The sequence below is a fragment of the Oryzias latipes genome, chromosome 3 (genome assembly GCF_053564925.1).
Source record: "Oryzias latipes strain Hd-rR chromosome 3, Olatipes_Hd-rR_3.1".
Classification (NCBI taxonomy): Eukaryota; Metazoa; Chordata; class Actinopteri; order Beloniformes; family Adrianichthyidae; genus Oryzias; species Oryzias latipes.
In genome coordinates, this window is record NC_136239.1 from 42,111,103 (window position 1) to 42,125,311 (window position 14,209).

The 14,209-nt window shown below is 47.8% G+C and overlaps 2 protein-coding genes across 3 annotated transcripts; both read left to right on the forward strand.

Annotated features, from left to right (window-relative positions):
• The first annotated feature begins 460 nt into the window (after window positions 1–460).
• LOC101164382 (calcium and integrin-binding family member 2) lies at window positions 461–5,769 on the forward strand. Of its 2 annotated transcripts, none has more exons than XM_023953795.2 (6): window positions 461–653; window positions 829–863; window positions 1,488–1,599; window positions 1,703–1,850; window positions 2,570–2,736; window positions 5,312–5,769. In XM_023953795.2, the coding sequence occupies exons 1-5, from the start codon at window positions 603–605 to the stop codon at window positions 2,701–2,703; spliced, it is 480 nt and encodes a 159-aa protein (XP_023809563.1). In that variant the 5' UTR covers window positions 461–602; the 3' UTR covers window positions 2,704–2,736; window positions 5,312–5,769. The 2 variants fall into 2 exon arrangements, with proteins under 2 accessions (XP_023809563.1, XP_004086122.1); XM_004086074.4 differs by having other exon boundaries at window positions 2,541–2,736; window positions 5,312–5,538.
• Window positions 5,770–10,277: 4,508 nt separating this feature from the next.
• On the forward strand, window positions 10,278–13,582 carry LOC105358857 (RNA-binding protein MEX3B). The gene is made up of 2 exons (XM_011494545.4): window positions 10,278–10,828; window positions 12,140–13,582. Exons 1-2 carry the CDS (start codon window positions 10,603–10,605, stop codon window positions 12,739–12,741), a joined length of 828 nt encoding a protein of 275 aa, XP_011492847.1. The 5' UTR covers window positions 10,278–10,602; the 3' UTR covers window positions 12,742–13,582.
• Window positions 13,583–14,209: the final 627 nt, after the last annotated feature.

A 14,209-nucleotide genomic window follows, 5' to 3' on the forward strand; every position in this document is an offset into this window, starting at 1 on the left:
AATAATGATGAGAAATGTTTGGAAAATGCAGATAAAAGCGGACGGTTGTTTAATAAAAACAAACAGTTGATGAGTTGACTACATACATTTAGATTTAGACTCAAGAATAAACTAACAGTTTGTTTTTATACAAACATTACATTTCCTTCAACATATGTAGCATTTCACGTGTGAAATGACAGTCAGTCCAAAAAGCCTAACTTTCATTCCAACAGTCGGGGCTGAACGGCCATACATTCACGCTGAGGGACACTTTATCACATCTAACATATATGATCTATATTTATCCTAAAGAAGCAGAATGTTTGCAACACATTTTGATAAGTAAAAACACGAAATAACCCAAAAGACGTTAAATATTAATAAAAATACTGAGATCCTTTAGCCCCAATACACTTGAAGTCCTATTTCCAGAGCTGCGCCTGAAGGCAGCGGCTGGTCCTCCTCTGATTTTCCTCCGCACCTCCTCCAGCATCGGAAGCATCAGCCTCGGTGGAGACCTGGACCAGGACCTGGATCTGGACTGTGGTGCGGCCGGAATCTGGTTCTGGGGGGCTTTCCAGTGTGATGCCGCCGTGTGATGGGAGCATCCGCCGCGTAGGATGGGCAACAAGCAGACGACCTTCACCGAGGAGCAGCTGGAGGCGTATCAGGTGATGCTGGAGTCGGAGGAGCAGCGGCTCCCGGGTCTGAATGTCCTTTAGGGAGGCATTAAGGTGAAGCCGCTCAGACCTGAGAGGGCTGCTGCGGTTTGGTTGATGTGCAGCCTCCTCTGCATCCAGCGGAGACTCTGACCTTCTGTTTGTTTGTTTGTTTCTTTGTACACAGGACTGCACCTACTTCACCCGAAAGGAAATTCTGAGGTCAGTCTCTTCACCGTCATCACCATGGAAACATATGAAGAAAGGCAGAAATCATGTGATCTGGAAAATCACTTTCTGTTCGCCTGTAGTTTCCGTTCTGACCCTCAGAGGGCGCTGTCAGCCAGTTCAGAAACTTTTTCTTCCAACTTTTAGCGGCGTCACGTGGAGCGTAATAGTGACATCATTGCTTTTAAAGGTTATCATGACGCTGAGCGTGACAATAATGATAAAGTCTGTGGGTTTAACACGACCACTCATAGGTTTAATGCTGGCCTCCAATGACTGTGCAGGAGGCCTGCATGGTGCAAGTTGCTGGTTCAAATCCCAGCAGGGTCCAAAAGTCCAAAGTCCTCCAAAGTCCAAACACCTGCTCGACAGGTCTGAGGGGGAATCTGAAGGCTCTTTCAGACGTGAGTCTGGACCTCAGCGTCTCTGATCACTTTATCCTGCGCTGGGATTGGCTCCAGCAACCCTGCAAAGACCAAAGCAGGAGTAAAAGATGGAGGGCAGGTGGGACAAGCTCCTCACGTAGGTCTGCTTACGGTGGAGGAGATGCTTCCTTCTCTGGTGGTGGTCTGAGGAGGTTTGGTGCTGACAGCTTACGGTCCTCTCTGATCTCTGCAGGCTTCATGGACGATTCCGTGAGTTGGCTCCACATTTGGTGCCGCTGGACTACACCAACAACCCTGACGTCAAAGTCCCTCTGACCCTCATCGTCACCATGCCGGAGCTGAAGGTACTGTGGCTCCAGGAGCTCTGTGGGCAGAGCAGGACCGGAGCTCCAGCGTCTCCGTCAGCCACGACGGTCTTGACTGGTTCTTCTGTTTCTGTGGCGGCAGGAGAACCCGTTCAGGGAAAGAATCGTGGAGACGTTCTCTGAGGACGGACAGGGGAACCTGAGCTTCAACGACTTCGTTGACATGTTCTCTGCTCTCTGTGAGGCTTCGCCGCGGGAGCTGAAGACCATCTACGCCTTCAAGATCTACGGTAACAGTTCACCCGCCCGCGGCAGGAGCTCTACAGCTTTCAGCCTCTGAGACCGACGAGGCCGTCGTCACGGCAACAGCAGATTCAAAAGTTTCTTTCTCTACTGCTTGTTGGGGGAATAAAACACACAAACAATGAGGGTCATGTGACCAAAACCCACAGAGATTGGCTACTACCAGTCATCTTCTGTGGGCCAACCTCCGTGCAGGAAACTGCATTGAAGCTGAAGGTGACAGATGGGTGGACGTTTCGTGTTTAACCATTGTTAGTGTTAGCTCCGCCTACATATTGTGGAATATTAACGCACTAATTAACCAGTCAGTGTTAACTCCGCCCACATACTGGTGAATATTAACACACTAATTAACCACCGTTGGTGTTAGCTCCGCCCACATAATGGAACATGAACAGCCTGATGGATGCGTTCAGCTTGGAACCGGGTTTTTTTTTTTGGGTCAAAAATCTTTAAGTTGCTAAATATCAAACCGTCATCTTTGTGAGGTCACCGTAGTTCAAGTTGAAACCTCTTATTGATTGATTTCTTGATTAGAAAGATCAAAGATCAAAGGATTTTTCTGTTCCTTTGATCTCACAGAATGTGGTTTCCCTGGTGACGCTCTACAGCGAGGAAGTCACTGCTTGAATACATTTTTCATGAGTGTCTTTACAGAACTTCTGGTTCTGGTTCAGACTTTAACAGGGACAACTTCATCTGTAAGGAGGACATGGACAAAACCCTGAACAAGCTGACCAAAGGAGAGCTGACGGCAGAGGAGGTCGCCCTGGTGTGCAACAAAGCCATCGAGGAGGCCGACCTGGACGGAGACAGCAAGCTCTCCTTCGCCGACTTTGAGAACATGATCTCTAAAGCTCCAGACTTCCTCAGGTAAAGTGGCTGCTCCACCTCAGGGCCAGTTTCTCGGGCCAGAACCAAGTCGTCAGCCTCCGTTAGCCTCGTCAGCTTCCGTTAGCGTCCGTTAGCCTCGTCAGCTTCCGTTAGCCTCCGTTAGCCTCCTCGGCTTCCGTTAGCCTCCGTTAGCCTCGTCAGCTTCCATTAGCCTCCGTTAGCCTCCTCGGCTTCCGTTAACGTCCGTTAGCCTCGTCAGCTTCCGTTAGCCTCTGCCAGATTCCGTTAGCCTCGTCAGCTTCCGTTAGCCTCCGTTAGCCTCCTCGGCTTCCGTTAGCCTCCGTTAGCCTCGTCAGCTTCCATTAGCCTCCGTTAGCCTCCTCGGCTTCCGTTAACGTCCGTTAGCCTCGTCAGCTTCCGTTAGCCTCTGCCAGATTCCGTTAGCCTCCGTCAGCTGATGAACCAAAGGCAGATGAAAGCAATTTGATGGAACTCTAAATCCGGCAGAAGAAATTCTGTTATTAAGAAGAATAAATATTGCTTTTCATGACAGTTTGATTCAGACTGAAGAGAGAAATGTCAAAATGATTAAAAAAGGTCAAGTTCAAAAGATTTTTTAAATGATGTTTGCTAAATTATTCAAAAATAAATAAAAATCTGCAGGGAAGAAAAGAGCTAAAAAAGTTAAATAATCTTTAATCTTTTTTAAGGACGTATAATCTTCATACGCCGTCATTTAAATCTCAGACTCCGTCTCACTGAAGTATAGCCTCTCTTTCTTTTTTTCTCCACGCGTTTCCATGGTGACTCCAGAAATCTGTGATCCATTGAGAATGTCTTTATGTACCTGCTGTGCACGTGCATTAACCCAGGGTTACCAAGTGGAGCGTAATTACACTAACTCATATCCGGTCTTTTGGAACCGACATACCCAGAGTAAGCAAGTTCAGATGGATTTCAGCCAGAGTTCAGGCTTAAAGTCAGGGGAGTTTAAACATGCTTCCTGGAATACCCCCCTGGTTATGTTCAGAGCATGAGTTGCTATGGGAACGTGACATACCCTGAAACACACCTCCATTTAGCCTCAAACTTACCATGGGAGCTAGCAGAACCTGCTTTCTGGAATACCCCCCTGGTCTCTGCTGCAGTCCGTTTGTTTACACCTGAACTCAATGTTTCTTCTTCTACGGTGGTTTCTGGTATTTTACAGAGTTCTGCACGTCTCACAATGATTTGTTCTGACTGAAAGTGTGGCGTCTGGAAACGTTTGTTATATTCGGATCAAGTTTTTCTGGATCCATGTACACAGTTCAGGTCTAATCTGATCTTTGATCCAATCAGAGGTATTTTGCACACGTACCTGCAGCTATTGACTCTATCTGCTAAATTAACAGGGAAAATTGCAAACGTGCTAAATAAAAGCTGAATAAAAAGTTTGCCAAATACGCAGGTCTTCATCACGTGTGACGGTGTGTTGACCTCGTTTCAAATCTTTAACTGTGTGAAGCAGAAGATAAAAAATCTCCACAGAGGATGTTTTTTCCCTCGTCTGCCATTTCTTGAATTTTCACTTCTTCTTCTGCATGTTCGATAAACTCGCAAACTTCCATCCATTAGGTTCTGCAGGACTTTGTCAGAATGAGGTCCATTTTGGTTCTGTTGGATAAAAATGAAGCTTCTGGATCTGTGAGCAGAGCAGGACATCTCCATGTCAGTGACCTCAGCATCAGATCAATACGTCCAATGCAGAGCTGGAAGCCTGAGACGCTTTTGGACCGGGTCGGTGCCACCAGCTGCAGAGGTTCTGCTCTGCATGAAGCGGCAGAGATAAAGCCACACAGCCGTTTTATAGCCGACCATCCATCACTGCTTCCCCGGCCGAGCTCACAAATGTTATCCGAGAGAGGAGGCTCTGGGTCTGCTGTTACCATGGCAACACGGTCATATAAGCGGCTGCCGCTCCAGCAGAGCCATTAGGCGTGATCACATGACAGAGATGCTGCTGCTGAGTCACTGATGTTCCTGCCAGAGTCCAGAGGTTCAGTCCTGCTGTTCTTCCCTTCAGCTGGTTTTGGCACAAAGGACTCCTGACGTTCTGGAGAAATGCTGGTTCCACCCCAGAACCCTCCAGACGGCGTGGAAAGAACCAACACGTTAACAGACACAGTGGTACGGTCGGCCTGCTTTTGTTACTGTTTCCGGGTCGCTCCCTGACAAACTCCGATCCCGTCCTCCATTCAGCCGTCATGCTTTTACTTTCAGAAATTCTTGGTAAAATGCTTGAGGAACATCTGTCAGTAGGTAGACCACGCCCACTGAGCTGCTGATTGGAGGGTAAACCACAGTTGCTTCCACTAGAGGGCAGCAGAGGAGCACAACTCTTAAAGCGGCGCTGAATTAAACGGAGCGTTTCGGACCGTTGGTTCCTGTGGTTCTGCTGCCACTTGGCCAACCTGAGCCGCGACTGAAGAACCTCTTAGAACGGTTAATGTAGCGTTGGAACCGGAGGCACAATGGTTCAACGGTGAGCGGAACCGTTATGGACGAGTCGTCCCTGCCGCCCTGTGGACGGCGGACGGTTGATGTGTCCCACTTGTCTGTCTTGTCTCTGCAGTAACTTCCACATCCGAATATGAGCCTGGACCTCGCAGAGATCCTGCAGACAACAGAGGTCTCAGTCGGATCTGTTTCCGCCTGACAGTTGGACTCTCAGCCCGGTCAGGCTGGACCGGACCCAGTTCTCCATGCGCGGTTCTGCAGAGCAGGACTGAAGGGACGTCTGCGTTCTCCAGGACATGGACCGCGTGTTCTCCCGTGTAAAAGCACACCTCCTAAGGGCACACAGTGAGGAGCTATGCAATCTTCTGGGTGATGTGCATGTTGTATAGCTTCCAGCTGGCGCGTTTGTACTTCTGCTGAAGCGAGGCGTTCTCGTGACAATCATCGTAAACTACAGCTCAGCTGATGGAAGGGCTCTCTGTTCTAAGTCTGGCTTTGATACTTTCGCTCTGTTTTCCTTCAGACTTGATGGTTTTTGGCTAAAGTCAAATAAAAGATTTTCCTGCTGCTTGATTTCTGAAGTCGCTTCTTAACAGGAGAATCAGAACCAAGTTCAAAGGGTCAACGGGGAATCATGGGAAGGTGGGCGGGGCTTAACAACTGCAATTGACTTTTTAACCCTTGTGCTATCCTATGGGGTCCAGATGACCCCCCCCCCTTCCATTGAGGTGTTCTCCCTACCATGACAAAGGTGGATAAAGGTGGAAAGATTTCACCCCTACAGCTTCACTTAAAAACATAACTATAAACCAAAAGACTAATCAGAGTGAGCACAGACAAAACTACAAAATACTAAAACACAACACAAAAGTGCAACACACAACTTAACAAGCGGTGAAATCAAAAACAAACTGGAGAAGAGGGCCAAGCTGCAGTGGAGACTTGTTGCAGCAAGGCTCCCTCCCCACTGGCTGGAGGTCCAAGTGGTGGCTTTAAGGGCTGCCTCCGCCAGCTCTGGACCAATTGGAGGCCACACCTTCATGAACCACACCTGCAAATAATCATAGACATACAAACAAAGATCCACAAAACACAGAAGTCCCACTCCGATACAAAAATAAAACACACAGAACAAACAAACAAACCAAAACCAAATACGGCCACAGCCGTAAAACGTACACACAAACACACGCAATTAAAGCCGTATTATTTTCCATAACACTCCTCTCCCTACAACACAACAGCAAGTATTGTACTTGTGTTTATTTCAAGGAAAGTGTCGACCCTCAACACACACATCAATGCAGCTTAGCCAGAGTTAACACAGTTAACCCTGGAGGTCAGACCCCCCCTCCACACACACACACACACACTCTCACTCTTTTTTTCTGCCTCTCTCTGACACACAAAACTACTCAGTGACACACAGTGAGGTTGATGCTGGTGAGGCTCTGACTCCTCTGATGTCAGATTTACGATGATAAAAACTGAATATTTCACTTTTCATCCAACAGTATTGAACTGGTAATTCTTTGTATCTCCTTCATTCATCACATCCATCTTTCAATGACCCTCACACCAACAAATACACAAACATCTGGACAGAGCATCCTCCTGGTGTCTGAGTCATTCAGATTCACATTAAACACATTAAATACATTACATTTCAGATGTGTGCAACTTAAATTAATTTAGAACTTCAGTAAAAAATTTGCTTTGATGACTTGTTTTTATTTAAACTAATGATTGACTTTTAACATGACAAACTGATAATTGATGGAACATTCAAATATTCACACCAGCAGGTTCAGTCAGGTGTGTTTTCCAAACTCCATCTCAGAGTTTCTCACCTTCCTGCAGTGATGGATGATGATCTCAGCGGCATTTCTCTGGTTTCTAGTGATCCTCTGCAGATCAGGTTTAGATTCAGTCGCAGCCTCTCTGATCGGTTCCTTCACGCGAGTGTCGGTCAGAACGGACCGATGCTTTGATTTCACCTGTTTCACTGGAATAAACAGGGACTCACAGACATATACTGAGGAGACCATCACAGCAGCTTAGAGCAGCTCTTTTCCAGACGGGGATTTCTCTGTTCTCCAAAACGTAACAAAGAGATTTCAGTTCAATCATCTCTGGTTCTCTCGCTGCCTCATCAGTGACATGCAGGGATCTCATCAGTCAGTCTCTGCATTAGAGGATCCATGAGAAAAGTGATCTGCGGTCGTTTCTGTCCAGCAGCAGCGTCACGTTCTGCTTTATTCATTGCAGCTTTCTGCTGTGAGCTCCTCAAAGAAGGAAAGTGGGATGATGGACGTTTGGATGTTTGAAAAGCTTCAACTTGTTCATAAAGGAGACGATTTCTGTCAGATCAGGAAGAGTTTTTCATTTTCTCCAGGATCCGTTTTGTTCTTTTCTGCCATAAACAATGTTACTGCATCCAAAAGCTCAGAATAATAAACATAGTGACGCCATTCTGTTCAGTAAAAAAGTAAGAATCTTCCCGTTCTTCCAGAAACGTCCCGTGTTTATCTCTAAACTCTGAATTTCACCATTTTGACCATGAGGGTAACGGTCTGCAGCACATCTAATCTGTGTCTATGTGTTCCGACTTTGGGCGTAACCTGCACAAATGATTGGCGGTCACGTCTGTGTCGGGAGCAGCATCAAACACACACACACTGCCAAATTACTTTCATTATTATATATTATTTATTTTTAATACCCTCTGATGGTTTGAGTGTAGTTTAAGAGGGAAAAAATTATGAAATGAAGCACAAAATAGAAAAAATGGGAACGACCCAGCTGGTTCGTTACTGTAGCGGCAGACAAGAGCCCTGCTAAGTAATTGGCTGCATTGGAGAGCTGTCCGTCTCCCACACACAGTACGACTACGAACAGTCTCAGAGAGAGAGAAGTGAACAGAGGAGCACACAGCACATCCTCCTCTCCACCATCAACACCCAGTAATATGCACACATCCCAAACAGCCAAACAGCATGGACGTCACTTCTGCTCACAGCCCCCTCACTCATAGTGAGGAACTCTACACCCAAGATTCCCCACTTCCCATGAGTCTGAAGGCGGGGCTAACCCCCAGGTCACCACACTGTAATGAGATGCAAAGAGCCGCATGCGGCACGCGAACGGCGTGTTTGCCACCCCTGGTTTAGTTCATTAGCTTCTGCTAGATGCTGGGTTTGGACCTGGAGATGTGGTTGGAACACCAACCTACCCAACACTGAAGAAGGGCTGCAGCTACAGAGATGCACCTGGAGTTAGAGCTAGATCATCAAACCTGTCAGTTCCAGGTAAAAATGAAGTTTGATCCCCGAGAGAAGCACTTCTGTTCCCATCGCAGCCCAGACGTTTCATTCCAAAAGCATCCAGAACCGCTGCAGTGCTTCAAACGGCTCATCGTTCCGTCCGTGTTCCACCAAGAAACGCAAAAACATTTTCCCCTCAGAAACTGTTTGGAACCAACATGCATGAACATGTATTCATGGTTATCTGACCTGACCATTGGTGGAATTACGGTTTCCCCAGTTTGCTGCAGAGTAAAGCCAGAAAAACTAAAACCAAATAAGCGCAGGACTCTCCGACAGGAAAGGAGACCGGTATTTTGAAGAAAATATACCAATCTTTATTTATACAAACTAGAATTAGAAAAGGACAATGGAAAAATGGAAAAGAGACAAGGAGACAGACGCTTTCCCCTCTCTCCAGGACAGCGGTGCCTGAACTACTTCCCTCCACCAACCTGAAAGGCATTCAATGACACACGCTCAAAATAAGCTGGGCGCCAACGCCGCACACACACCGGGGGGCAAAGGGGGTCACTGCCCATCTGCCCCTGAAACGCAAAAAAACAAAGTTCAGGACAAAAACCCAAACACCACCATTACGGTCCCACTAAATCTCACACAAAGTCTGTTTGGCTCAACCGGCCCGACCCAGCACAAGAAGACCCCAGGTCACGCCCCTTGTACAGCGGTGGCGACTGACGCCAAACTGACGTGGGGACACTGAGCTTCGACAGTGTCCAGTGCATCAGGGAGCCGGGAGGGGAGACCCAAACAGACCGTTCTTTATCCAACCCCGTCACCCCGCCGCTCCAGCACGCGGACGGACGTCAGTCCACAGCTGGAGGCACATTCAGGCCCTCAGAGTCCCCGGCAGAGGCCGAGCCCCGGCAGTGGGCAGCGAGAGGTTGGTGGAACGGGCAGAACAGTGGAGCAACAAAACAGCCTGCAGCCCAGGAGGATGGGACAGGAGCAGCAGAAACCAAAAAAAGCCTGTGATCCGGATAGGTTTTGGTCAAATGATGCAGCCAACCAACGCCTGATGCTGCAACCGATGCTCCTCAGCACCACTGCTGAGGAGCGTCGGATGCTCCCCTCAGCAACAAAACCCCGCCGCGCCGGGCAGCCGCCGCCCGGCAGCCTGTGGCGGCGCTCAGCCGGTCCAACCTGGAAGCAGCAGGTTGACACTGAACTCTCAGGCGGATTCTAGCCATGACGGGGGGGGGGGGGCTCTGCTGATGGAGCAGCCGGTGCACACAGCTGAAACTCCTGAGGTGGCCCTCTGCCTGCCACACAGCGGTCCTGTCCGGTCCTGCCCACCTCACAGCGCGTTCTCCATGTTCTAGTTTGTCTGAATCTGTCTGAACAATTTCACAATCCAGAACCCTAAAAATTTCCCAGAAGTCTCTGAGAAACCAGAGTGCATCCATGCTCACTAGATCTGAGACCACAATGCATTGCGTCAGAACAATTTTTAACCAAAAATTGTATTTAAATGTATATTTTAATAAACCATCAAGGTTTCTATCTTCAGAAGACAGTAGACTCATAAATAATCATCCCAAAACCATCATATTAATTCGATTTTAACTCAATGACGTCATGTCTGCCATTTAAGAGAAACAATAGAAGTGAGCGTGGCTCTGAACTGCTGTCAAATATCTACATAGAGCTGCACTATATAGTTTTTAGTAGTTAGGGGTTATGGCGGGAATGGACTTCTTAAACACTACGTTGTGTTCTGCATTCTGATTGGCTGTAGACTTTGTCAGGAGTTCCGTTTCCCAAATCTCCACACCTTTGATGGCGATCAGGTCTTTGTGTTCTCTGATCTGGACGTGTTTTTCTGAGCTCTGAGGTCGAACCGGGTCCGTCTTAAAGAGCAGCAGCCGAACATCCTTAAGGCGGATCGGGTTCACAGCTGTTCTTTGGGCTTAACGGCTTGCCGTACCGTGGCCCACTTCGGTGTCCTGACGGTGACCCTCTGGTCTGGTTCAAGGAGGAGCTGCACGGCGTCATATTTCAGCGGGACTGCGGCTCGGAATAACACGGTTCTGTTCGGTGTTCCGGCTCGGCTGATCTCGTCGTTACCGGGAATAACCGGTGGATGAGGTTCCCGCCCCCGTTCATTGAGGAAACGATGCCGGGATCCTTCACCTCACACTGCAGCCACGATCCGGTCCCGGAGGAGGTCCGAGCCCTGCAGGTTCTGCTGGACCGGCTGTCCCGGTCCGGTTTGGACCCCTGGCGGCTCCGAGGTAGCGGCGTCAACATGACCGCGTGCGTGCTCGTTCCCAGCTCCGAGCACGTGGCGGAGATTGTGGGCAAACAAGGTGGGTCTGAGTTCCGCTTTACCTGGGGCCTGTTGCACAAAAGTAGGATAAGGGATTAAGCCAGGATATCTTGGGGATCCTGGCTCAATTGATCCCCAATCCGGTTGCACTAAAGCTGGATAGGGGGCAGGAGGATATGTTATGGTATAAGTTACCATGGAGATTTATTCTGTGGAGTTAGCCTGCTCCAGACCAGGCTAACTTCCAGGATCTATTTAATCTCATCCCTAACGTCAGTCAGCAGTCGCCACAAATGGAAACCAATAGTTATTTCACTGCTCACTATAGATTGTTATCACATATAACTAGACCCACTGTCATTATTTAAACGTTTGTGATCATTAATGTCAATCATTTTGGATAAATAATGAGTTTTAGATGATGTTGCTATCATTAGATAATTTACAGTTTCCCATAGACTATAAGGCTATATATAAAATGATAGAATATTAGGGCCACAGAGGGAAAAAAAGACAAGTCATAATATTGTAACCAGTTGTTTTAAAGGAGGACAGTTGTTAAAATGACAGATGTGGGGCATTTCGTGAAATTGTCCTTCAGTATGGTTTCATAAACGAAGACATGCTGATGTGCCAGAATATGAAGTATCACATTGTCATAACTATCAGAACTGTAAAAAGAATATGTTGCTTTTCTGCAGAAAGAACCAGCCTCATAAATTTATGACTGTATCCTTTTTTCCTCAGTGGGGCCCTAGTACTCTGTCATATAAACAAATACACATTCCATTAAAATATGAAAACACAATGTGTAACATTATGTTCCTTTATTGAATAAGGACAAAACAAAGCAGGTAAACTACACTCAAAAAACGTTCACTTTGAATGAACATAAAAAAATTATGGAAATGATTTCCACATGATTAGATAGCTTTACTTGAACAAAGATGAATCATATTGGTCCTACTTAATGTACTTAGGTTCAAACTAATAAATTTAAGTTGATTCAATCTAAATACTGCAGTTGGACCCAACTTTAAATTAATATTGTTGCTCACTCTCAAAACATAAAAGTTGATCCAACTAAATTGAATCACTCCAATTGGTCACACGAATGACGTCATGAAGCAAGTCACACGTGCGCGTGTGTGCACGGCTATGTGGGCGCGTGTATTTGTGTGTGCAGGTGTATGCATGTGTGTGTATGTGCATGTGCGCGCACACGTGTATGCATGCGTGTGTGTAAGTGCAGGCATGTGTATGGGTGCATGTGTGTATGTGCACGTGTTTGCGCGCGTGCGTGTGGGTCCGTCTCGTTGACCTCCCTCTTGGCTCCTCCTCTTCCTGTCAGGCTGCAGGATCAAAGCTTTGCGGGCAAAGACCAACACCTACATCAAGACTCCGGTCCGGGGGGAGGAGCCTGTGTTCCTGGTGACTGGACGGGGGGAGGATGTGGCGGCGGCCCGCAGAGAGATCATCTCAGCCGCCGAGCACTTCACCGCCATCCGCACCGGCAGGAACCAGAGCGCCGGCGGCGCCCACGACCAGCCCGGACCGACCACCATGCTGGTCCGGGTGCCGCACAGCTTCGTGGGGCTGGTCGTCGGCCCCAAAGGCGCCACCGTAAAGCGGATCCAGCAGCTGACCCACACCAGCATCACCACACCCAGCCGGGACCAGGAGCCCGTGTTTGAGGTCCGAGGCATGCCGGAGAACGTGGAGCAGGCTCGGGAGGAGATCCAAGCCCACGTCGCCCTGAGGGGCGGCGCTCCTCCAGAACTGCAGCACGGGAACGACTTTGATGCAAATGGAACAGAGACCGGGCTGTGGGCTAGACCCGGTTCTGGAATGAGTCCCGAGTGGGAGCGGAGCCGGAACTGCTCGTCGTTCTCAGTGGGAAGTTCCTCCACAGACTCTCCGGCTCCGTCACCAATGCCCATGGGGTGGTGGTGACCCGGGGTCACTCTGGGGTCTGTAGTGACCCGGGAGGAGATTCTGTAGAACTACTGCTCAGTCCGTCCTCCACTTATGAACCTCTTTGGTTCCTAAAGTCCAAAAGGGGTGGAATGGATTTCTACTGTGTTCCAGAATGACTGTCGGTTCAATTCCTGCAGGTTCCCTCACAGCATGATGCTGCCGCCGCCGTGCATGAACATGGGTCAGAACCAGCAGAACCATCCGTCACCTGCAGTCTCGACAGGCGGAGGATTTTCAACTATTAGGGTCACTAACGTTGCTGTGTGGTCATTATGGGATGTTTCACCATTTTAATTTAAAATAGCAAAAATCAAATAAAAGTTGTAATCCTGAAATTCTGGATACAGAAACTAGTTTTCAGAAATAATCATCTCAAATGTTTTAGACTGAATTTATTAACCCTTCTGCTATCCTAGGCACTTTAACATTGGGAGTGGGGTCATCTAGACCCACTAGACAGAGCTCTGAACCTTTTTTCTTCAATGATTTGTGATCTTCACTGGTGTCCATGGATTACATGAAATCTTTCCACCTTTATCACGGTGGGGGGAACACTTCAATGGAAGGGGGGGGGGGGTCATCTGGACCCCATAGGATAGCACAAAGGTTAACCAATAATGATTTCTACACATTTGTTCCTTTGTATTTGTATACTTTATAAATAAATGATTTATCAATGTGATGATTAGTTTCTCTGATCATATTCTACGTTTGTTCTTCAGCTGAGAGATTCAAGTCTAAATAGAAAAGTTCATCTCTGCTGCTTGAGGATTTATCAAACTGATAAAACTAAAAAATAAAAGTGAATAAAAATAAACTCAAAGGTTTTGGTTATTTACTTTGGATTCAGTATTTCAACCCATCATCCAATCAATCATCCATCCATCCGTCCGTCCATCATCCATCCGTCCGTCCATCATCCATCCATGCATCCGTCCATCATCCATCCGTCCATCATCCATCCATCCTCCCATCCATCCATCATCCATCCGTCCATCATCCGTCCGTCCATCCATCCATCCATCCATCATCCATCCGTCCATCATCCATCCATCCTCCCATCCATCCATCCATCCATCCACCCATCCATCCATCCATCATCCATCCATCATCCATCCATCCATCATCCATCCATCCATCATCCATCCGTCCATCATCCATCCGTCCATCCATCCTCCCATCCATCCATCAATCCATCCATCCATCCTCCCATCCATCCATCATCCATCCATCCATCATCCATCCGTCCATCATCCATCCGTCCATCCATCCTCCCATCCATCCATCATCCATCCATCCATCCATCCATCCATCCTCCCATCCATCCATCATCCATCCATCCATCATCCATCCGTCCATCATCCATCCGTCCATCCATCCTCCCATCCATCCATCATCCATCCATCCATCCATCCATCCATCCATCCATCCTCCCATCCATCCA

Bases quoted from the DNA above. Each gene is read 5' to 3' on its own strand.
- LOC101164382 (XM_004086074.4), top strand. From the start codon at position 603: ATGGGCAACAAGCAGACGACCTTCACCGAGGAGCAGCTGGAGGCGTAT. The intron at 654-828 runs GTGATGCTGGAG...CTTTGTACACAG, and splicing joins AGCAGCTGGAGGCGTATCAG to GACTGCACCTACTTCACCCG. The intron at 1,600-1,702 runs GTACTGTGGCTC...CTGTGGCGGCAG, and splicing joins TCACCATGCCGGAGCTGAAG to GAGAACCCGTTCAGGGAAAG.
- LOC105358857 (XM_011494545.4), top strand. From the start codon at position 10,603: ATGAGGTTCCCGCCCCCGTTCATTGAGGAAACGATGCCGGGATCCTTC. The intron at 10,829-12,139 runs GTGGGTCTGAGT...TCTTCCTGTCAG, and splicing joins GGAGATTGTGGGCAAACAAG to GCTGCAGGATCAAAGCTTTG.